At 41.0% G+C, this 24795-nt stretch overlaps 1 protein-coding gene across 5 annotated transcripts in view; it reads left to right on the top strand.

Moving 5' to 3' along the window:
• The window catches only part of LNX1 (ligand of numb-protein X 1), a 109095-nt gene that overhangs the window by 25493 nt on the left and 58807 nt on the right, over nucleotides 1-24795 (top strand). The window contains exon 1 of one of the 5 annotated variants that reach the window (XM_081047170.1): nucleotides 65-408. The exons of 2 other annotated variants lie outside the window; for them this stretch is intronic. In XM_081047170.1, coding sequence (XP_080903296.1) covers nucleotides 317-408 — 92 coding nt within the window. In that variant the 5' untranslated portion in view covers nucleotides 65-316. Of the gene's footprint in view, nucleotides 1-64; nucleotides 409-24173; nucleotides 24233-24795 lie in introns of those variants that run through there. 2 more of the 5 variants (XM_081047171.1, XM_081047172.1) reach the window with 2 other exon arrangements.

The raw sequence follows: 24795 nt of genomic DNA, 5'->3' as shown, positions 1-24795 counted from the left end.
GAACCAGTCGGCATCCTGCAGGAGGGGGCAGGTCCCTTTCCAGGGCATCAGCCGGCTTGTTCTCAGCCTAAGCCCTCTCGCCAACCATGGTGAGTCCCTCCATTCTCACATCTCCCCATCTGAGAATCGGAGGGCACCGTCCTCTTACGGGCCCATGATTTAGTTATCAGCGTGGCTCAATCACTGGGCTCTAAGTCAGATTCCTTATGATCTACTGATTGCAGGGACATGGCAAGGTTTGTTTAAAGGGGCTGGGCTGGGGCCCTGCAGCTGACAGAGAAGGTGGCCACGAAGAAAGCAGCACCCTGGTCGGAAAATGAAGGCGCTTCTATTGCTGGTCCTGCCTTGGCTCAGCCCTGCCAACTACATTGACAATGTGGGCAACCTGCACTTGCTGTACTCAGAACTGTGAGTCCCCCTCTAACCATGCCTGCCTGGGTGGGTGTGTTGGGTATGTCGGGGGTGGGACCTGAGGCCGTTCCCTGGCTGGTATGTCTGTGTAGAGAAGTAAATTCCACATACACTAGATGCACTTGGACAAAACACCCTGCCAGCAGTTTAAAGCAGAGCTTTGCTGTCTGTGACTCCACAGAAAAGCACCATCGTACTGCTGCGGTGCTTTCCCAACAAGGCATTTTTTTTCCTGCTTCTATGCCAACACTGCTTTTCCTCAATAGCTGTGTCTTCTCCTTTCCATAAATAGAACCTAAGAACAGCCTGCTTGCACAGATCTGCAGCCTCTCTCGGGCATTTTGTCACTGCAAACAGATATCATCCCTTTTTGACACAGTTTGTCTCCATACCTGAAAACAGAGAGAGTATCACTACAGGGAAAAGATAGCCCTGTATATAATATATATATATATGTATTCATTTTATTTTGATTTTGATAATTTTTAAATATATGAGGAAACAGAAAGAACTGTGCGGGGAAGGCACTTTTCCTATCACCTACATTTAATGATTAACATTTCGCCACCTTTGCCTCATTTAGCTTACGTTTTAGTAAAGTGGTTTGGAGTAAATTACAGTCATCATAACATTTCACCTCTAAATACTTCACTATGCCTCTCAAAAAAATAAAGACATTTTCCTACATGACCTGTGTCTATTTTATAAGAGGAAATGACTCATGTCCCCAACCTCTACAAGGATATTTTTCTGGCTCCTTTTGTTAGTAAGCTTTAAAGGAGGATTGCAGACAGATGTGAACAGCTTCAAGCAATCATATAAAAAGTGCTGCTGCATGTGCCTCAGTGTTTAAAGCATTTGCAGAAATGTATTCTCCTTACTAACCAGACTGGTAAAAATAGCAAGAATTGGCTTGTGTGTAAATTAGAGTCAGTGGGCAAATGAAAAGAGGGACTCTAAAAAGAGTTCCAGAGCCCAAACTAGAAAAGCTTGGCTGGTCATATTTAGGTAGAGATACCCCCATAAATATGTGCTGATAACCAGGGCCTCTTTTATAATTAGCCAGACTATCCAATTTGTCTAGCACGATAGATGCTCAATAAATGCTTCATACATAGAGGAAAGAACAAATGGCCTAGGTCCTTGGAGGCAGGCCATTCATTCTGAGGACTCTACATTTCACGATTATCTGGTCCTCTCATATTGGAATGTAACCCCAGTCCACCTTAGATAAGGAGGTTCAAGGAGAAAATATCTCGCTTAGGTCTGTATAGTAATAATGATACTGTGGAAGTTTTCCTAGAAAAAATACACAATGGCAGAACTAACTGGGATTGTGAAAAGTCCCCTTCCTCTCTCTTGATGAATGCAATCTAGTTGGTACCTCTGCAATCTAGTGCCTACGCATCCCACCCTCCAGACCCCATTGCCCACCTTCACTCCCCATCTGCTATCCTTGTTAATTGCTGTATTTGTTTCCTATGGATGCTGAAACAGATTACCACACATTTGGTGGGCTAAAACAATAGAAATTTATTCTCTCGCAGTTCTAGGGGCCAGAAGCTTGAAATCAAGGTGTCAACAGGGCTATGTTCCCTGTGAAAGTTCTAGGGAAGGATCCTGTCCTTGCCTCTTCCAGTTTCTGGTGGTTCCGGTCTTTCCTCAGTTTGTAGCTGCATGTCTCCTATCTCTGCCTTCATCTTCACAGCACCTTCTCTATGTCCTCCCCAATTCTATCTATGTCTTCTCCTCCTCTTATAAGGACACTTGTCATTGGGCTTAGGGCCCACCTGAATAATCCAGGATGACCTCATCTTGAGATCCTTAGCTTAATTGCATCTATAAGAACTTTTTCCCAAATAAGGTCACATCACAGGTTCGAGGTGGATATGTCTTTTGGGCCCCCTGCAGGTGCTACTGAGGAGACTGTCCATTGAGTTTCTTTTAGTTTTATAGCCTAGTTAAAGGAAGGCTCTTCATATTGGCTTAAAAGTTTTCTTTTCTACAAGTACATGAAGCAAAGGCAACTTTTCTGTTGAATAACTAAGTGGACACAGCAGGCTGTTCTTTTCAAAATACGAAGCAATCCAGGAAGCACAGTACCAGGAAATTGCCAGGACAACGTCCCAAAATGAATTTGACAGGACTTTCTGGGATGCTTTCAGTTGTTGGGGATGGTATATGAGAGAAGTCTGTCCAGCTATTACCTGATGAACTGATCAGTGAATTAATAACACATACCAGGTACTGTGGCAGATGCTATAAGAAATACAGCAGTAAGAAATGAGGTATGCTACCTGCCCTCAAGGAGATGACAATCTAATGGAGAAAGATGAAATATACACATAAGAAATATAAACAATGACCCTAGGCATAAGAGGGCAAGTCTTTAAAAAGAAGGGTAGGTAATAAGTTGAGAGGCGATGGACATTGTCCATTTCAATGAAATTAGTCAGACTAGAGAAGTTGAGGGTTTGAGCTAGATCTTGAAGTAATTGGAGAGGAATTAGGCAGAATGAGGGATGGAAAAAGAGAGCATTTCAGGCAGGGTAAATAGCACTGGCAAAAAGGTTGGGAGGTGCCTGTGGTTGTCGCCAAAGGTTTGGAAAACAGCAATTGAGAGCAGTAAGTGGGACTACTGGGTTTGTTTGACATCTTGGGAGAGGGGCTGTGGGGTCATGGCTGCATGGCCCTGAGATGAAGAAACCCTTCTCTCACTACTGTAGGCTGCTGGGCTCTCGAAAGCAGGCAGAGCTAGGTCAGCTAACTGGGAAGGCTCTGGAAAGCCAATCTTCAACTCTCAGTCCTGTTCTCTCAGGGCCCAGCTTGAAAGCTGAAGCTAGTCTAATAAACGGAGACAAATTTAGCTCGTGGCCCAGGGAGTTTTAAACTCAAATGCCTACAGAACCAGGCTGGAGTTATTTAAACTTGTGAATCATTTGAGTAAAACACAAAAGAAAGTGGTAAGGCCTCTGGTCAACTGCAGAAAATATACAAAGTGTGATAAAAAAGATACAGTGAATGTTTAAATTTTAAAAATTATTATAGTAAAAGACACATTGCCATTAATCCCCCTCAAAATACTCCCCCTCTCGTTGAACATACCTATCCCATCATTCTTGCCACTTCCTGAAGCAGTTCTGGAAGTCCTCTTTCGTGAGTGTCTTCGTTGAACTGTCATGGCTGCCTCGATGTCCTGAATCAATTCAAAACGTTTACCTTTCATGGTCATTTTGACTTTGGAGAAGAGCCAGAAGTCACATGGTGCCAGATCTGGTGAATAAGGTGGATGAGGGCAAACCATAAAGTTTTTATTTGACAGAAATTGCCGTACCAGGAGAGATATGTGACACAGAGCCTTTCCGTTATGATAAAAAAAATACCATGAATGCTGCTACCGAGTGCCATCCAATGGAAAGGCAGGGATCTTCAATATGGGAAGTGGCATGTCGAACCTTAGTGACAGTGTGTGACAAGTTCCAACTTGTTCCGTGCAGCCAGTCGGATGTGAGCTACGGTTGAGAAAAAGGTGTTCTAAAGTGTGCCGTAAATCATCCTCCATCATGACAATGCTCAGTGTCACACATCGCTTCTGGTACAGCAATTTCTGTCAAATAAAAACATTACGGTGTGTCCTCATCCACCTTATTCACCAGATCTGGCACCATGCAACTTCTGACTCTTCCCTCAAATCAAAATGATTCAGGACATCGAGGCAGCCACAGCAATGCAACTAAAGACACTCACGAAAGAGGACTTCCAGAACTGCTTCAGAAAGTGGCAAGAACGATGGGATAAGTGTGTTTGAAGCAAGAGGGAGTATTTTGAGGGGAATTAATGGCAATGTGTCTTTTACTATAATAATGTTTTCATTTAAACATTCACCGTATTGTTTGATTACAACTTATATATATGTCTAAAGGCATTCAAATTCAATTTAACACAAAATAAAACAAAAACACCACGTCCAATCTAGGAGACCACTTTTGCTTGCCTAGTTTGGCCTTGAGGGTCAATAATTTATCACCCTAGGCAGCTGCTTCTTTAAACAAGTCCATTGCTGCCTGTTACCATGACCCATAGGAGAGTGAATTCCACATAAGAAGCCTAAAGCCAGAGTATTTGATGTGAAGTCCCAATCCACAGATTAGGGAGCAGGGAGTCTAGGCCTACTCTCGGGGCGGCTGCAAAGAGCATGCCATAGGATAAAGAGAAATGCTCTTTCCCTAAAAACCCTCACCCCTGATTCCCATGAACTCTCTATTTCCTAGACCCCAAAGTGAATTTAGGAAACAGACTTTCAGTCTCATAGGCATGAGCGCAGTATCGCTTTCTCATTTTTCTGGGCCTATTTATAGCCCTACATATGACAAGATTTGGGGGTGAAGTCATTTGAGCAGCTTGGGTTCTGAGGGCTACCCACATAAGAACTCAGGGCTGGGTTTGTTTTTTTTAAATGCAGATCCTCTAAATCAAACCTACAAAAACGAAACTCTTGGGTGGTGAGGCAACTATTTCATTCTTAAGCAACCCAGGTGATTCTTATGGGGTCCACCCCAGTTTCACTCTTAACAAGGCCCCCAGGTGATCCTTATGGGCACTACACGTTAAGAACCCTTAGATCCCGTTTGGATGCCAATTCTCCCTGACTTCCCTGTGGAAAAGCATCGCTCTGCTCTGTGTGCCTCCTCTATGCTGTGTCTCATCGGCAGGCTTCGTGTTTGTCTCCTCTACCAGGTCAGTCTTTACAGGGGAGACCTTGGGAAATGTTAATTCTGTACACCTAGCTTCTGCACAGTTCAGACTTAAGTTGAACTGAGTGAAATGGATTTGCCTCACATCTTGGCCAATTCCTAAACATTGCAAGCAGTGGTAAAAAAAAGAAAAAGAAAAAAAAAAGACCCTGGTTTGGTTTCTGTGGAAGGGAGTGTGATTTTGCTAATAATGATGTAAGCTACTTCATCTCAGGTGTTGCAGAAAAAGCATCACCATGCTCACCTAACTGAGGTAGCCGCTGCTCTGATCAATGATATCCTGTGGTTTTTGTAACATTTCTTTAAATATTTTGTTTAGCCAGCATTTGAGAGGAAAACCTTAGAGTTTGGTGGCGTGGTGAGATGTATTTTATGGTACACACCCAACTCTCAAAAACCATTTATGAAGCCATTTCATCTTTCCTCCACCTTTAACATTTTTAGCCCCATCGCCCTTGGAAATACTTCTCACTTTTGTGTCGTACTCTGGTGGATGCCGTGTTTATGCCCATGGTACAAAGTCTGAATGAGTTTTGAGTGGGTGCATAGTAAGTGGGAGCCATACTTTTCAGTGAAGACAACTGTCCTTTGTTTTAGGGACCCAGCTATTACCAAGACAGCTAGGCAGGGTCCCTGGAGAATGACAGGTCTCTGAAAGTAGTGCTACTACTATAGCTGTGTGGCTTCTCAGGAAGTCAGGAAATGCCGGCTCTCTTTCTAGCTTGTAGCCAAGTATTTTGGCTTGTAAATGTCATCACTATGAACAGTATTCATGCCAATGTCTGGAGAGAAAAATCACACTAGTCCCTGACTCTGGTAGAGATAGTAGTTCTCAGTGGGAAAGGTTTATTCCCACTGGAGTTTTGTGCTCAGAAAATTAAAATGAGTGACTCTCATTTCCCAGCTTGAATCATTTAGGGTTGCAGAAGGACGAGGTCTCCTAGAGAAACCACCAAAAGCAGCAGGAGTTAGGAGGCAGCCCTGTGTGTGTCCTTCCTGGGAAGTCGAGTGAGGCTCAGAAGTCAGAGGCACAGGACAGCCATCAAGTGTCTTAGGCCCAAAAGTCAAACCACCCACTTCCCTAGCAGAACTCTCTCAAACCACCCTGCAAGACACACCTCTGAAACACTGGACTGTCTACGCAGCGAGAATATTCACTTTGGGGCTCACAGGCCACAGAGAGCCTCCACTCACACCCAGCAGGGCATTCCAGACTTCAGGTGAGCAGATGGCATGCCTTAGTTTTGCAGATCACTCATTAGGCCCAGGTGTGACTTCTCGATTTGCCCTTCCCTAGATCGAGGCCCAGCAGCAGCTCTAGCCGTAGTCACTCCTTTTTCTCCCTGCTGACTTCAGCCAGACTCTGGCCAAGTGTTGGGCCACGAACTACGTAACCTGGAGAAGCATCTTCTTAAAAAGCTTTGTACTCAGCGGAGATCCACACCAGGCACGAGGCACGTCTAGGTTGTTGCAGTTGAGCTCTTTCTTGTGTGAATGAGGAGGGAGGAGGAGGGGTGGGAGGAGCACAGCATCCGTTTCCTCCTCACTTCATTTTCACTGTGTGAACTACTCCTAATACTTTCCAAGTTTAAACCAACAGGGTGAGCTCTATGGATTTGCCAGTAAACACTTTCCAAGTTGAGTCAAAGTATTTTTCTTTCTCATCGAAATTGAAAAGAAGAAAAAAGATGCTGCTGATCTCTGGGGGTTTTTGTGTGTGTGTGTGATATATTTTATGGATTTGAAGTTAAGTGTGGATTAGGACCTGGAAGGAAGGAGGTAGATTCCACAGAGGAAGTGTGGTGAGGTGGAGAAACCATTCCAACTGAGAGGAGGGAAAAGGTCCGGTCTGGGGGGGAAAACTGAGGGTCCATTTGGGTTCAGTGATTCTATTCATGTCTTTCAAAGCCTTGCAGTTCAGCATATGTTTAATAGGGCATTTTTTCCTTAAATCTACAAATGTGTGTATTTAGAAGAAAATTGAAACCACGTGTTCCTGATTCATTTACACTTAACTCATCACAACATTGCTTTGTAATGATTCTTTGATGTCCAGAGAGCATAATGGTCCTGTTTAATGGTCTATTTTTTTTCTCCTTGAGAATCAGCAAGTTCTTTTACCAGCAATAAAGCAACTTCAGTCCCAAACCATTTGTTTTATGGTCTAAAATGCAAAACCCAGGAGTTTCAAGATAACCACTACAATGCTTAGCAAATTGCTTTGGCCTTCCTTTGGGTCACGTGACCAGTCAGGTGGATGAAAGGCAAAACGGGTATTTCTTTAATAGCAGATCTCAGTGATTACATCATGTTTGATTTATTTTCTTCATTTTAATTTTAATAAAACCCTCAGTGCAAAAGTAGAGAGGAGTATAATGAATCTCCATGTCCTCTATTACCCATTCTTCAATAATTAACAATTCCTGGATATCTTGTTTCATCTATGTCCTCCCTAAATTGTTCTGAAGCAAATCTCAAGCATCTTATTTCCTCTGCATATGTTTCAGTATTTATCTCTAAAGGGTAAAGAATCTTAAAAAATATAACCATGACACTAATGTCATACCAAAAATAAATAACCATAATTCCTTAATATCAAATATACAGTCATTTCAAATTTCCCTGTTATCTCATAACTTTTAACAGCTTGTCTGAATCATGAGCAAAATAAGGTCTGCACACTGCAATTGTTTGCTGTATCTCATAAGTCCCCCCCGCACCCTTTCATACTCCACTGAGGCAAAGGAGTTCTTGAGGTAAGATGTGAAGAATACAGCATTGACAAATTCCAAATACTGGGCTAGTAGCTGAAAAAGAGAAAAAGAAAGCAATTATTTTAATTGGCTATCAAGTTGAGGGAATGTAAAGGAGGCAAGATCCAAAACATTACACAATGTTATGAATTTAACCAAGTTTAACCAAGATGAGTGTTTTTTGATGACATTGTCACCCAGAAGCTTTAAGAGGGGTACTTAGAAAGAATAGGGAGATTTCTTCTTCCTAGGGCAATAATCTCCCAACATTTTTTGGTCACAGACCTATATCAATAAATTCATCCATATGCCTGTCATATGTGTAGTTATTTAGTTATACATTATACACGTGTATTACTATATTATATCCATTATAAAACATAACAAAAGGATAAGAAATTCTACATAAGATTTCTGTTATAGTCTCCCCACTTTCCTCCTGGGTGTCTGTCACTTTGGCAAGCACCATGGAGGAACAGACTCTCAGGACTCATTGGCATTAAAATGCAACCCCTTGTAAGTAAACAGGAAACTTCCCACTGCCTGTCTGTGGGATTGGGCTTGGAAGAAATAGGACAGGAAATGGCCCATTTCTGCAAGTCAACAAAACTTGCTGGCCAAAAAACCAGACAGCTTTTCTGAGTCATCTTCCCATTTTTTGACCATCACCCCTTCCTTCATGGGGCCCATGTGGACCCCACTCTCATTTATAGCTTCTTCTACCCTCAACCACACCTGCTTTCATAAATACCAAGAGTGGGTCCAGGGAGGGTCCAGGGTTGTCAAACCACAAGTGTATAGAATCTGAGATGTCCCCTCTTTTAAAAAGACAAAGTCATGAACTTACACTTGCTAGGTCTCTGGTCAGGTTCTTAGAAGGGCTTGTGCATGCCTTGAGGTGTACTCATCAGTCTTATGGTAACACCCCACTCTGGAACTCTGGTTCCCTCCCCCCAAGCCCATTTCTGTGGTTAACTCTTGCATATCCAGGGCTAGAACAGTCTTCCTGGTGCCCCGAGGGACAGTGACTACCTGTAGCTCCTTCTCCACCCTTTACCTTCATTAGCAGTTCTACCCAGAAGAATATGAGAGGTAGAGTCCAGGGCTCCAAGACAATGAGTAAGTCCCTTTGGCATTCTGGGGACCATAATAATCAAGTGGCCAGCCACTGGAAGGTTGGAGGTGAGATAACTTGGAGATTGAAGGCACATGCTCTGGAATTGGGCTGACTCAGGTTCATATTCAGTCTCTGCCAGCTGGGCGATCTTGAGCAGGTTACTTAGCTTCTCTGGGCTTTTCTTGTCTATAAATGGAAATAATAACACCTTGTTGTAAGTATTGAATGGCATTATGTAAAGCATTCAATATAGTTCCTGATCATGAAAAACTCTTAAATGATGGATTTTATTACCATTAATAACAGTAGTTATAAGAACATATTTCATCAATTCTGAGATACTTTTATATTAGTATTCTGAGATACTTTTAAAAAAATATTAGTTTCAGGTATACAAAACAACATAATGATTAGACATTTACACCTCTCACAAAGTGATAACCCCTACAAGTGTACTACCCCTCCAATATCATATGTAGCTATTACTAGAGTGAGATACATTTTAATATCTGAGAGCAGGCTGTATCTTATAGTTGATGACACCATACAAAATAATGGCCAGTGTTTTTCTTTTTTGGTGATTTGTAAAATAATGGTGCATCCTAAAATAGTGAAATCTTTGATTTGATGAAATTTGATAATAACTTCATCCATGGAGAGCATGGATGGGCCAAGATCAAGAAAATAGAATTGCTAAAGAATTGCTGAAAGCATGTAGTCCCTTCCTTCCTCCTTCCTTCCCTCCTTGAAGAGACAAGTAAGTAACTTACCTGAGTTGAGAAAAGGTTGACTAGCATTTTGGGGTGAAGTCTAGAGGGAGGCCTGAGCCATTTGTCAGTGGACAGGGCCACGCTTCCCATGCAGCTCCACTTCCACCAGTAAGTAGGACCTTCTCTGTCACACCCCTTTCTCTCTTGACTCTTGGTCTCTCACCCTTCCTCCCCAGAGTCATTCCTCAGCCACTAGGTTTCTTTCCTCGTTACCTTGACACTGCAGCTCCTACTTCCTTTCTTTCCTAGCCATCGTCCCCCTTCCCCAATCCAAAGAGGAAGGCTGGATTCAGCGTGTCATTTGGCTTGTGGCCCACAGTCATAGTATTTTAGAGCTAAAGGAGGCCACAGAGATGATCTAGCCCAATCTTCCCATTTTATAGAAGAAGAAACTGAGGCATAGTAATTTACCCAAATAACTCAGCCCTGCCAGTAATGAGCTCTGTGAATGAATCATGACATTTTTTTTGGAGAAGCAATGAAAATGCATTCATTATTTTAATGTGTCCTCAGGAAACAATAAAGCTGCAGCTTGTTATTAAAATGTTAAATTAACAGCTTTGGGCAAAGCAATGACACAGATGTGATGCAATAATGCATGTGACCTTGCACATCACCCATTAGGAACTGAGTGCCCTCTGAGAGGATCTGACCATCTGGGCATGCTCAGAATACTATCATGGGACTTCCTTGACTAACTTTGTACAAATGCAACCTGGGGCCATTTGACAGTAATAAAACTTTACATCTGAATATGTTATTCCAAGGATTTGCATATAATTCCAAGGGCCTCATACACAAAGGGTGGCAGCAGAGAGGCAGGGCAGAGGCCAATCATGAAGCAGTTCTAAGTTTCAGCTTGTAGTGATTAAAAATGTGGCCTCTGAAAAGCCACTCAGATCTGAGTTCAAATCCCGATGCATCACTTACCAGCTGTTAACCTTGAATAGATTAATTACTTCAGCTGGGACTCCAGTTTCTCATCCTTAAATCAGAGCTGTTAATGATAGTACTTACCTCATGGGGTAACAATGAAATGTAATACATATGCAGTACTTAGTAGATTCCTGGAACCTCATAAGTACACTGTCAACAGCCACGGTGATGATAAATGACCTCATTTGAACCTCACAGAAAAGAGTGAATCGCCATCTTATCAATGAGAAAACAAAGATTCATGGAGGTTAAGGCAGCTGCCTTAGATGATCCAGCCAACCTGGAGCACAGGCATCTTGATTTTAGAATCAGGGCATTTTTCCCGGGCATCTGCCTTTGTTGCCATGGCGATGGCATTGCTGGGGAGTGTGGCAGGTTGCTCCAGACCTTTATAATTCACTAGGGCCAGATTGGGGCACCGAGATGGATTCTGAACCAGAAAAACAAATGGCTTTACAGATGAATCTTTTCTGGGCAAAATATTTGGGTAGTTTTTCTGGCCAGTTAACATTATGCTGAAGACAGAGCTTTCTAGCATATATGATTATTTTTTCCACTGAAGTAGGCATAAGATGGCAGACTACGAGTGGTCCCCAAGATGTCTTTAAAGTGGTCAGCCAAAAAACGTTTTTGACTTCATGAGCTAATTGATGATAGATTCAAGAGGATCAAAGGAATTTTGTTGTAAGTGCACCTGGAATGAGCCTTCCCACCAAGAAGCTGCTGCAGTTTTCATACAAAAACACCTGAGAACCATCAAAAGTAGAAGGTCTGAGGTGTCATCAGGGCTGTGCAGGTCTGGAGCATTATGACCATGAGTGTGGACGCCAGCCAGAGTCAGACCCTGGCTCTGCCGCTTACTAGGTGTGTGTCTTCGGGCTGCTGCTTTCACTGCTCTGAGATCAGCGTTATGGAGTTAGTGAGGACCGAATGAGGTCCTGCACCAGCAGCCCAGTACCATGCTGGCACACGGCATGATTGATCAATGTTACCTCTTTTCATGTTCTTCTCTTTCCTTCTCTACAAGACAACTTCCTTTCTTTACTCCCTGCACATTTTTCTCTCTAGAAAAGATACCCACGTGGTATTTGGTGGTGTATTGGTGTCTGATGACTAGAGGTACCCTTTCCCTCGAGGTACCCTTCTTTTAGGGGTCTACTCAGGAGAGCAGCCCAATCTCATCAGGGAATTATATTTTCTTTTAACATCATAAAAAATGGTTAAACACCGGAGAGGTGCTAATGCTCCATAAAGAGCCTCCAAACACTTATAGTCTGCTTCAGAGAATTTAAGTCCAAGTGGCAAGTAGGCAGAAATGGTGTCTAGGACTCAAACATAAGACAGGGGAGGGTAAAGGACACTAAGAAAAACAAAGTGTTCCCTATAACTCAAGCATTGTTTCTTTTATTTTTATATATTTTTTATTTCATGTGTACAAAACACTGTAATAGTTAGACATTTATCATTTATACCCCTCACAAAATGATAACCCCCCTCCCCCAATCTACTACCCCTTTGTCATCGCATACAACCGTTATATTTCCACTGTCTCTATTCCTTATGCTGTACTCCACATATATTTATGTTTATATATATAATATATATTATATACATATTTTTGTTTCTGTTTATATATATTTGTTGTTTATATATATAATATATATTATATATTATATATTATATTGCATATATGTGTGTATATATGTGTGTATATATATAATTGTAGTTGACATTCATTATTGTTCAGCTGCAGGTGAACAGTGCAGTGATCAGGCATCTACATCTTCCCTGAGGTGGTCTCCCAAATGGGACACGTGTCCGTTGGATACCCTACAAAATCTTTACAACACTATTGATTATATTCCCCAAATTGACTTTTGTATTCCCGTGGCCATCTTGTGGTTACTGATTGTGCTTTCTAATCCCCTCACCATCCCTCCCATCTATCAACCCTCAGTTTTTCCTCTATGTCTCTGAGACTGTTTCTAATTATTTGTTCATTTATTCTATTTTTTAGATTCCACATATAAGTGAGATCATAGGGTATTTGTCTTTCTCTGTCTGACTTATTTCACTTAGCATAATGTTCTCCAGGTCCATCCATATAGTTGCAAATGGTAAGATTTCATTCTTTATGGCTGCGTAATACTCCATTGTATAAATGTACCACAATTTCTTAATCCAGTCATCTACCAATGGGCTTTTCAGTTGTTTCCATGTTTTGGCTATTGTGAATAGCACTGCAATAAATATATGGGGTGCATAGATTTTTTTGAATTAGTAATTTGGAATTCTCTGGATAGATACTCAAGAGGGGAATTCTGGGTCATAGACAGTTCCATTTTCAAGTTTTCGAGATACCTCCATACTGTTTTCCATAGTGGCCGCACCAATCTGCAATCCCACCAACAGTGCACAAGGGTTCCCTTTTCTCCACATCCTTGCCAGCACTTATGTTTGTTGATTTATTGATGATAGCCATTCTAACCAGAGTGAAGTGTTATCTCATTGTGGTTTTTATTTGCATTTCTCTAATGATTAGTGAGGTTGAGCATTTTTTCATATGTCTGTTTGCCATCTGTATGTCCTCTTTAGAAAATTGTCTCTTCATGTCCTCTGCCCATTTTTTAATTGGATTGTTTGTTTTTTTGGTGTTGAGTTGACTGAGTTTTTTAATAAAGTTTGGATATTAACCCCTTATCAGATATATCATTGACAAATATCTTCTCCCATTCAGTCGGCTCCCTTTTTGTTTTATTGAGGGTTCCTTAGCTGTGAAAATACTTTTTAGTTTGACGTAATCCCATGTTTATTTTTCTCTTACTTCCCTTGCCTGAGGGGATATATCAGTAAAAATATTACTCCAAGTATTGTCCGTAAACTTTCTTCCTATATTTTCTTCTAGGAGTTTTGTGGTTTCAGATCTTATATTTAAGTCTTTAATCCATTTTGAATTTATTCTTGTATATGGTGTAAGGAGGTGGTCCAGCTTCTTTTTTTTTTTTTTTTTTTTTTTTTTTTTTGCATGTGTCTGTCCAGGTTTCCCAGCACCATTTATTGAATAAACTGTTTTTAACCCCACCGTAAATTCTTGCTTCCATTGTTGTCGTTTAAATGACCATATTGGTGTGGATTTATTTCTGGGCTCTCTATTCTGTTCCATTGATCTATATGTCTGTTTTTATGCCAGTATCATGCTGTTTTGATTACTATAGACTTGTAGTATAATTTGATATCAGGTATCGTGATACCTCCTACTTTGTTTTTATTTCTCAAGATTCTGTGGCTATCCGGATCTTTTATGGTGCCATATAAATTTTAGGATTACATGTTCTATTTCTGTGAAAAATGTCCTTAGTAGTTTGATAGGAATTGTGTTGAATCTATATATTGCCTTAGGCAGTACGGACATTTTATCGGTATTAATTCTTCCTACCCATGAGCATGCTATGTGTTTCCATCTATTTGTATCTTCTTTAGTTTCACTCTTTAATGTCTTGTAATTTTTTTGAGTACCGTTCTTTTACTTCTTTGGTTAAATTTATTCCTAGGTATTTTATCATCTTTGAAGCAATTGTAAATGGGGCTGTTTTCTTAATTTCTCCTTTTGATATTATATTATTGGTATATACAAACGCAACTGATTTCTGAATATTAATTTTGTATCCTGCTACTTTACTAAATTCATTTATCAGTTCTAATAATTTTTGGGGTTCTTTATATAGAGTATCATGTAATCTGCATATAATGACAATTTTTCTTCCTCCTTACCAATTTGGATGCCTTTTATTTCTTTTTCTTGTCTGATTGCTCTGGCTAGAACTTCCAGAACTATGTTGAATAGAAGTAAAGAAAGTGGGCAATGTTGCCTTGTTTGTGATCTTAAGGGGAATGGTTTTAGCTTTTCCCCATTGAGTATGTTAGATGTGGGTTTATCATATATGGCCTTTATTATATTGAGATATGGTTATGCTATTACATTTTCTTAAGAGTTTCCATCATAAATGACTGCCGGATTTTGTCAAATACTTTTTCTGCATATGTTTATATGATCATATGATTTTTATTTTTCATTTTGTTAATGTGGTGTATCACATTAATTGATTTGCAGATGTTGAACCAACCTGGCACACCAGGAATGAATCCCACTTGATCATGGTGTATGATCTTTTTAATGTATTGCTGAATTCTGTTCAATAATATTTTGTTTAGGATTTTTGCGTCTATCTTTAGTAGGTATATCGGCCTATAGTTTTCTTTTTTTGTAATGTCTTTGTCTGATTTGGGGATCAGGGTGATAGTGGCCTCGTAAAAAGTGTTTGGGAGCCTGCCCTCCATCTGGATTTTTTGGAATAATTCGAGGAGAATAAGTGATAATTCTTTTTTAAATGTTTTGTAAAATTCCACTGTAAAACCAACTGGCCCAGAGCTTTTGTTTGTTGGAAGCTTGTTGATTATTGATTCAATTTCCTTGGTAATCAGTCTCTTCAGGTTTTCTGTTTCTTCTTGAGTTAGCCTTGGAAGGTTGTATGCTTCTAGAATATTGTCCATTTCTTCCAGATTGTCTGATTTGTTGGCATATAGTTGCTCATAGTACTTTCTTAAAATTTTTTGTATTACTGTGGTGTCTGTTGTCACTTCTCCTCTTTCATTTCTGATTTTATTAATTTAGGTCCTCTCTCTCTTTTTTTTTTTTTTTGATGAGTCTGGCTAAAGTTCTGTTGATTTTGTTTATCTTCTCGAAAAAACAGCTCTTGGATTCATTGATCTTTTGTATTTTTTTTTTTTGTCTCTATTTCATTTATTTCCGTTCTGATCTTTGTTATCGCCTTCGTTGTACTCCTGTTAGGCTTATTTTGCTCTTTTTCCAGATCCCTTAAGTTTAAGGATAACCTGTTGATTTGTGATTTTTCTTGTGTCTTTAGGTTTTCCTCTTAGGATTGCTTTCGCTGCATCTCATAGATTTTGGGTCGTTGTGTTTTCATTTTCGTTTGTCGCGAGATATCTTCTGTTTTCTTCCTTGATCTCATTGTTGACCCATTCATTATTTAGTAACATGTTATTCAGCCTCCATGTATTGTGTGTCTTCCTTTTTTTTTCCTATAGTTGATTTCTAATTTCATAGCACTGTGGTCAGAGAAGACAATTGGTATGATTTCACTTTTCTTAAACTTATTGAGACTTGTTTTGTGGCCTAACGTGATCTATCTTGGAAAATGTTTCATATACACTTGAGAAGAATGTGTATTCTGCAGCATTGGGGTGAAATGCTCGGAAAATATCGATTAAATCCAACTGGTCCAATGTGTCATTTAAGGCCACTGTTTCCATATATATTTTCCGTCTGGAGGACCTGTCCCTTGTTGTCAGTGGTGTGTTGAAGTCCCCTGCTATGATAGTGTTACTGTTGATCTCTGTCTTTATGTCAATCAATATCTGTTTTATGTATTTAAGTGCTCCTATGTTGGGTGCATAGATGTTTATTAGGGTTATCTCCTCTTGTTGGATTGATCCCTTTATTATTATGTAGTGCCCATCTTTGTCTTTTAGTATGTTCTTCATTTTAAAGTCTATTTTGTCAGATATAAGTAATGCTACTCCAGCTTTTTTTCTCATTTCCATTTGCATGAAATATCTTACTCCAACCCTTCACTTTCAGCCTGTGTGTGTCTTTTGATCTGAGGTGAGTCTCTTGTATACAGCATATGCAAGTGTCTTGTTTTCTTATCCACTCAGCCACCCTATGTCTCTTGATTGGAGCATTTAATCCATTTACATTTAAAAGTGATTATTGATAGGTACATAATTATTCCTTTTTGTTGTTTGTATTTCTGGTCTTCATTAGTTAGATTGTTTTCATCTTTCTTCTGTTTACAGAAGCCCTTTTAACATTTCCTACATTGCTGGCTTGGTGGTAATGAATTCCTTTAGTTTATTCTTTTCTGGGAATCTCTTTATCTCTCCTTCAATTTTAAATGATAGCCTTGCCAGATAAAGCAATCTAGGTTGTAGGCCTTTGTTTTTCATCACTTTGAATACCTCCTGCCACTCCCTTATAGTCTGCAAAGTTTCTGTAGAAAAGTCCTTTGATAGTCTTATGGGAGTTCCCTTGTATGTAACCCGCTGTCTTTCTCTTGCTGCCTTTAGGATTCTTTGTCTTTAAGCTTTGCCATTTTAACTATAATGTGTCTTGGTGTGGACCTGTTTGGGTTTATCCTGGTTGGAACTCTCTGTACTTTCTGGGCTTGTATGTCGGTTTCCTTCAAGTTAGGGAAGTTTTCGGTCATTATTACTTCAAATATGTTCTCAATCCCTTGCTTCCTCTCTTCACCTTCTGATATTCCTATGATGCACATGTTGTTGTGCTTGATGTTATCCCAGAGGTCTCTTAAACCATTTTCATTGTTTTTATTCTTTTCCTTTTGTTGTTCTGCTTGGATGATCTCTGTTAACTTGTCTTCTAAATTGCTGATTAGATTCTCTGCCTCATTTAACCTGCTGGTAATTCCTTCAAGTGTGTTCTGTGTTTCAGTTATTGTATTCTTTAGTTCTAACTGGTTGTTTAGTTCTAATTGGTTGTTATTTATGATTTCTCTATCTTTATATTGTCACTAAGCTCCTTAAACATTCTTATCATCAGTGTCTGAACTCTGTCTCTGATAGGTTGGTTACTTCTATTTCATTTGATTCCAATTCTGGAGGTTTCTTCTGTTCTTTCATTTGGAACATGTTTCTTTGTTTCCCCATTCTGGCTGATTCTCTGTTTGCTTTGATGTATTAGGTATAACCCCTAGGGTTCTCGGTGTTTGCTGGGTGATCTTATGTAGTATGGTTCCTTTAATTTTGACTTGCACCACTTCCCTATTCTCCTGTGTGTGTGCTCCAAAGGTGACCCTTGTGTATTCTCCTGTTAAAGTTGAGCTTTAATTGCTTTTGGCTTGTCAGTAAATGTGATTGACTACTAGGCTGACTAGTTGTGAGAATTGTGTATGCCCACGGTAAATGAACTGCTGCATGAGGGTTGACCGCTCAAATGAGGCTTGGCCCCTGTGGGCTCTTGTGTCTGTCGAGAATTTCCTCTGGGTGTGTCACTTGTAGGTCAAACCCGGTAATACTCTGGTTTGGTCTGGAGTTGGCCTCTTGCTGTGTTGAATCTTGTGCCTCTTGAGCTGGGCCCTGGTAGGCCAATTTCAGAACAAAACAAATCAACAAGCACAACAGCAACAACAACAACAAAGAAAAAAAACAGATACTCTCACATGTAAAAACAACCAATTACCCACACTTAACACAGGCAGAAATACCAAAAATACAAAAAAAAAATGTAGCGCCAGTCTTGGCTTAAGCCCACCAAACAATCTCCAGGTTGTCTTCTGTTGTACAAAGAGGCCTCTGCGTCTTCTGTAGGCAGAGCCAGCCACCTGGCTCCCAGGGTGACCCTGACACTGTAGTTCTAGAGGAGTGGGGCTATGGGATGTGGATGGTAGTTTTTACAAAGTCAGTACAGTTTCTGCTCTTGCCTGCACATAATGCTCTCTGAGAGCACCACAGCCAGCCGCTGGAAGGTGGGTTTATTCTCTGTGCCCAGGTCTCCTGAGTCTTAGGGCACTTCTTCTGTAGGAGGGTATGGAGGGCGTGAGATTTCTGAGCTGCTGAAAGCCCAGAGCTGCCTCTGCCAACTGCTGTTGACCTCTGAGTGTGTCTCTGTAGCTGTAATTGTCCTGCACTGCAGCCCAGAAAAGGTGGGGTCTGGGAAGGGAGGTGTCTTCCATTGCCCAGCCCAGTAGTGTCACACTCTTTCCGGCCTCTTTCCTAGGTCACAGCTGTAAAGCAGCTTTTTCTACATCCTCAGCACTACAGCTTCTCTGTAATCTGACACTACTCTTCAGTTCAGGGACCAGTTTGAGACTCTGGAAGGGTGAGGGTAGGATTGCTGGGGAGAGTGGGGGGAGGGGCCCAGGTATGGAGTTTGCCTTTTGCCTTTTTTGTCCAACTTCGGGCCCAGCCAGAGATCTCAGCTGAGGTCACTGCCCCAAAGGCTGGATAAGCTGCTCTCTCAGCAGGAGAGATCAGCTATGGGACAAATGGGAAGAGCCCACCTCCTGGCTCTTGTGATCTCTGTTCTGTGTCCTGAGGCCCCTGCAGCCGCAGATGCGGGCCGTATCTCCACTCTGCTCCCTTCCCTCTTCCCCTGCTCGCCTGGTTTGCCCACCTTCAAGTAATCCTCGGACAAGTCTCTTAGCTGCTCGGTGTGATGAGCAGAGTGTCCTTTGATGGGTTATAGATGTTGAATTTGTAGTGAGTTCCGGAGGAGAACTCAAGAAGATCACCTCGCTGCCACCATTCCTATGACGTCATCTCAAGCATTGTTTCTTCAATTAACAAAATAACCACCCAGTTTAGGTTATTCTGTGGGAAATGTGGTCAATTTGAGTTGTTGTTTTTTTAACCTCCCCCCTTTCCATTCAGTTGTTTAGTATCATAAAGAAAGCATCAGAGTGATGAACTGACTTTTCACTTTTTCGTTGGTTTCTCTGAACATACATCCATCTCCTCTTACTTTCTTGGTGTGGTTGACGGGGTTGGATGAGGCATGTGGATCCCAAAGGAATGCAGTGACTTGATTCTCCTTCAGATTCTGTATTTGTTTCACATTTAACAAATGCAGGGAATTTCTTTTCATGAAAACAGCAATTTACAGAAGCAGATTGACTTCTTTGTCCAGTAGAAGTAAATTAATGTTCTGAAAAAATCCAGCAAGACGTTTCCCTCCCCACTTCTTAGAAGTTCTCATCCTTTGTTCCATGTTTTGTTTTATACATGTGATTTTTCTAAACTAGGCAATCCACTGAGATGAATTACATTTACATTTGGATAGTAAAAAGAAAGCACTCATTGCTAGGAAATGTATAATTTTATAACAAAGACTTATCAAGTACCTATGAAATATCAAGCATGTTCTAGGCTCTGAGGAGTCTGCAGTAAACTATAGTCCAGTGAGAGGGCAGTAAACAAGCAAACATAGTATGTCAGATATAAATAAGTGGTATGAAATAAATAGCATCACCTTGCCCTGGTTTATTTATATAAAACAGCCTCTCTGAGAACGTGGCATTTGAGCAGAAATTAAAAGGAAGTGAGAGAGGAAGCCATGAGGGCATCTGAAATTGGGGCTTTGGAGGCGGGCTGTTCTATTGGCAAACCCCACACCTGACACTTTTTAGCTCTGTGTCTCATGTGGCCTTGACCTCTTGGCCTCAGTCGTCTCGTCTGTAAAGTGTGAATGATGGTTCCTACAGCACAGAATTCTTGTGACCAGTCAGTGAGGCCCATGAGAAATGATCTGGCACCTGGGCAGGCTAGGTGGATGTGAGATCCTTCTACTTCAGCTTTCATCTTTGCTAGATTATTCCTGAAGCAGAATAGGGGAGGGTGGGGGAGGGATTTTCACCTGGTTAAACATCACTCAGGGTCACATGCTCTAAATATAGTTTAGAATGGAGTCTCAAATACCCATGTCCTCCCTCTCCATACCACCCCCATTCTTGCTCAGTGTGAATTCATGTTTAATTTTTTCATCCCTACAATGTGACTTTCTAAATTTCTTCAGCCTATTCATGTCTGTTTTTGGTGGATTCTCTCTAACTGAAAATGTGTCCATGTCTAACATATTTAACTTCTTCCTCCTGTCTTGGGTCTTCTGTGGCACACCCCACCTGACTTCATCCATAAATTTCATGGCACCCTGTCTGTCGCAGGTCATTCGTCAGGGTATTGAGTCAAGTCAACGTGGTGGCGGATTGTTAAGATACCCTCTGAAACACCTCCTCACAACTGGGCTTCATACCACATTTGTTTGTGATTTCTGTCCATTTTCAGCCCCCCTTTTGAATCTTTGGACTGACAGTGAAAATAAAATCCCTCCCAAGACACTGCACTTTCGACTTATTGTGTCCCCCCACCCCATCCCGCTGTCTCCATTCCTTTACATTCTTAACTAAAACATGAGCAGTATTAAAGTTTTCAAGATAATCTCAAGAATTCTGTGATAATTTAAATGCAGATTGTTTATTTATCCCTCGCATTTTGAACCCTTTAGATTTTGTCTCCCTAATATTGATTCCACAATTTGTTAAACCAACAATTGCATATATCCCACACTAATTTTTCACTACTCTTTCCTCTGTTTTCTTTCTACAGCACTATCACATGTTGTTGGTCTTTTTCCAATCTTCTGATGTCCCCCTGTGTGCAAAGTAATTTTTCAGAACTAATTATTCATCTTTACTGCATCAGTGTTCAGTAAGCATATTAGTCAAAATCTTTTATTCCCCAAGGATATGTGTCATCTGGAGCACCTGATTTATGTGTGTATGTGTTTGCCAAATATTCCCTTACCTATTTTTTTTTTTGTCCAAACTATCTGCGTGAGTTTGTTATTCTCCAAATTTCACTTATGTATACTTATAAAGATGTTTAAGGAGTTTAGCATTTCCCGTTTTAACATTTTTATTTCGGTGTTTGCCTCTTTTAAAAACTTAGTAAATCTGTGTTCTTTCAAGCTTCTCGGCCTATTTTTTATGACTTAGAGTGAGCTTACAGATTTTAAAGCTATTGTTACATGTTAAATCCTCCTGTTTCAACTCTTGTGTATTTTTATCTGCTGAGCTTAATTAATACAGTCCATTGTCTGAGCATCTCATTCTTGTATTCAGAATTTGTATTCAGAACTGTTCAGTGATCCTAAGAGTATCTGACACACAACTGAATAGGTGTCCGCTTTTTCTGTTTGATGTAAATTGTTAACGACTGGAATAAAAAAGAGTCATGACCTATAAATTTCTTTCAGGAAAAAAAAAGAGCAATGGAATATGCTGATCAGCTTCTTAGAAACCACCAGATCTCTCAGCTTTTCACTGTGCAAGTAGTTTGGCACTAATTATTCACTCTGTTCCTCAGAGAAATCATTTTATTCAACCCAACCTCTTTAACGTAACTTTGCCAAGTCAACATGATTTTAGAGAGCATTTTGCTGAAGTATATTCAATTGCTATCTGTATCCTAACTCGGTGAATAGCTCCACCCACCCACTGGAGAATCCTGAAGCCATAGAACACATTTCTGGCATTTATTTTTAGCATGTAATCCAGCGCCTTTATTTTTAAAGACAAATGTTTGACCCCAATAAGCAAGGACACTTAAATCTGTAACCACTCTGGGCCATTTTGGACAGAAAGATCTGTTTGTCATGCAATAACCCTTGTTCTTAATAAGCTTTACAAGCTGGCATGGCCCTTGACTCTGAGGTTGGGGTTGGAGTACATTCAAGTGAACCCCATTGTCATTTGGAGCTGTTAGCTGAACAGTGTAGTTGCTGTGCCATTTTATTTTATTTAAATGGCATTAGATTTGATATTGATCGGTAGCCTGAACAAAAATAACTGGAGCAATCAAAAATACTAAATTCCCGGTGTTAAGCACATGGCTAAGTCAACATTTATCAGAGATTCCCCATGCAAGGATGGCAGAAATTAAATACTCATTGCAGCTGGTTGCAAAGTGGGAGCAGCCTAGCTGTGGTGGACTCGCCCTGCAGCTGACAAGAAGCTGTTGTCACTGTCCTCTGCAAGCATACTTTTCATTTTAAATTGTGCAGTAAGCAGTGCCTCTGGTGGCATCCGTTTAGGTGACAGCAGTCCAGGTATTGGGAGACCTGTGAATACATACACTCTGCAGAGATGAGAGCACAGGTTAAACCAAACAAGTTGGAACGGAATCATTTTCTGCAAACGAAAACCCATTTGTATGCATCATAGGCTCAAGCGACAAGGGGAGAAATTTCAAAGTTCTAACATCTTTTTAAAAATTCTAAAATCTTGTACTTAAAAATGAATCATTGGAAGAGGAGGAACTAGGAAACATCTGACTGTTTTATTGTCCCAGACCTAACTCAGTAGGTAAATACGACGTACTCTACTGACAGAGTATAAAATGAGTTCCCCACTTCTTGAGACTCTGCATGACTAGAGGACTAGAAGGGAAGAACACACTGCTGGGGACTTTCTGGGAAGGGGACAACAGACACTTCTGTAGTCCAGACCCTGGCCTCAGGCGTCCAGTAGCTCCACTTGGCCAATGGCCCTTGTGGCCTTCTTTGTGCCACCGGGAACCCTTGACTTTCATGGTTTCTGTAAAGCACCAAGAGCTCTTTTAATGTCGTGAGGTGGCTACAGTGCTGCTCTGATTGTAGTAAGGAAATTTACCTTATTTAAAGTTTAAAACAAACAAACAAACAAAAACCCCAAAACTCAAAACAGCCTTTGGAACGGACTCAACGTTCAGTGGGACCAAGTTAATTAAATCCTCTTCCTGGACCCCCTTCAACCAGTCCGATCTCCTGAACTTGGCCAGGTAAAACTGTACATGAATGTAATCCACTCTTGGCTTGGTCCCTCTGATTACTTCCAGAAGTTCCAGAACATGTTGTCTTTGTCGAGGGTCTTCAGTTTCCTTCTTTTTTCTTTCTACCCCAGAAAGGCGCTTGTTCCAATGTTCGGCCTTTCCTGGCCATGACAATAATGAGCTCGGACACCAATGGCTGCTGCGCTTTGAATTTTTGTGTAGTGTCCCCAGTGAGCTGCACACCTGTGAGTTTGAAGGCTCTTTCAATCACAGCTTTTGAATCACAGATGAATCAAAGGAGACTCAAGCTACATGGGGAAGAGCTTTTAACCAAACACATGCCATGCTACCAGGCTTAAACTATCTGGCAGAACAAGCAGATTGATTCTGAGTTCTCTAAAATGTGACTTACACAGACTAATTGGACCTGAATTGCAATTTAGTGGTTTTCCAGAGAGAAACCCTAATCAACTTAGAAAATCAGCCTACGGGTTCTGATCTCACGCCCCACCTCCAGTTACACGTGTGCCTCCTTCCTGCATTCCCACTAGAGTTAGTAGGAGCCCCCAGTGCACCAAACCATAAAGAAACCTGGTCTAGGTAGCAAAAGATGGTGCTGCCAGAAGTGTTTTTCTGTCCTTGCTGATCCTAGTCGTTAGGCGTAAAGTTGAGGTCCCACTGAACACAGTGGTTTGTCGCCAGCCTGGTGAAAGGGGTACAGCTAAAACCCAAATACCGTGGTGTCCCACCCCAGGAGCAATCCAGACCCCCATCCTATAGTCCCTGGGTATTCTGGGTGCCAGGCTTGGGGGTAGGTTTTTGGTATGGTTTTTGTGACTGGGTTTTGAGACGTTTATATTTAGCCAATGGTTGACTGAAACCAATTGCTATGCAAATTTCTTTACATATTATACTTTCTGTGTCCCCTACTATTTCACATTCTCAGTGAGAATAATTAGAGAAGCAATTACAGTAGCCAAGCTCCACCCAGCCTTAGCATATTTTGTCCAGCTCACCCTGATCGCTGACTTCCCCACATCGTCACCTGAAAAAGAAGGAACTGGATGGACCAGATTGTGTATTTTATGAGTAAGGACTGCTGCTCATTTGAAACCTCTTCTTTTCATTTTCAATAACAAAGATGTTCTCTTCCTTAACTGTGTGAGAGAGGGTGGTTTGGCTTGACTCCTGTCGGATGATGAATAGTGCAAAGGAAGGTGCCCAGGTTTGCCCACCTGTGTGGGGCTCAAGTGGTCCTGAGAGCCCTGTGAGGCTAATGTAAGAGTCTGGTGTTTGGCACAAAGTTGGGCTAGAGTAAATGGAGAGGTAGAGAGGGTGAGAGAATACCAAGGAACCTAAACAATAGCCATAGCCCAGTCCTTTGTAACTACTCACAGTGGTGTGTGTGTGTGTGTGTGTGTGTGTGTGTGACTATAAAAGGAATAAAGCTAATCAATGCTTTGCAAAGAACTACCATCTGGCTACCTGTTGATACAAGCACTATAGCTTCTCTCCCTTCTCCACCCAGAAACAAGGCTAGACATAGAAAGGGCTAGAACTCGGCCCTCAGACAAAAGATTAAACTAAAATAAGGGTGGACCTCAGACTATTTTGCACAAAGGACTTCAAGAGTGGTGTTTACCATTTCAAAA

Source organism: Rhinolophus hipposideros, assembly GCF_964194185.1.
Source record: "Rhinolophus hipposideros genome assembly, chromosome: 1".
NCBI classification, from domain to species: Eukaryota; Metazoa; Chordata; class Mammalia; order Chiroptera; family Rhinolophidae; genus Rhinolophus; species Rhinolophus hipposideros.
The sequence above is the reverse complement of the archived record's forward strand: the minus strand, read 5'-3'. Positions and strand labels throughout refer to the sequence as shown.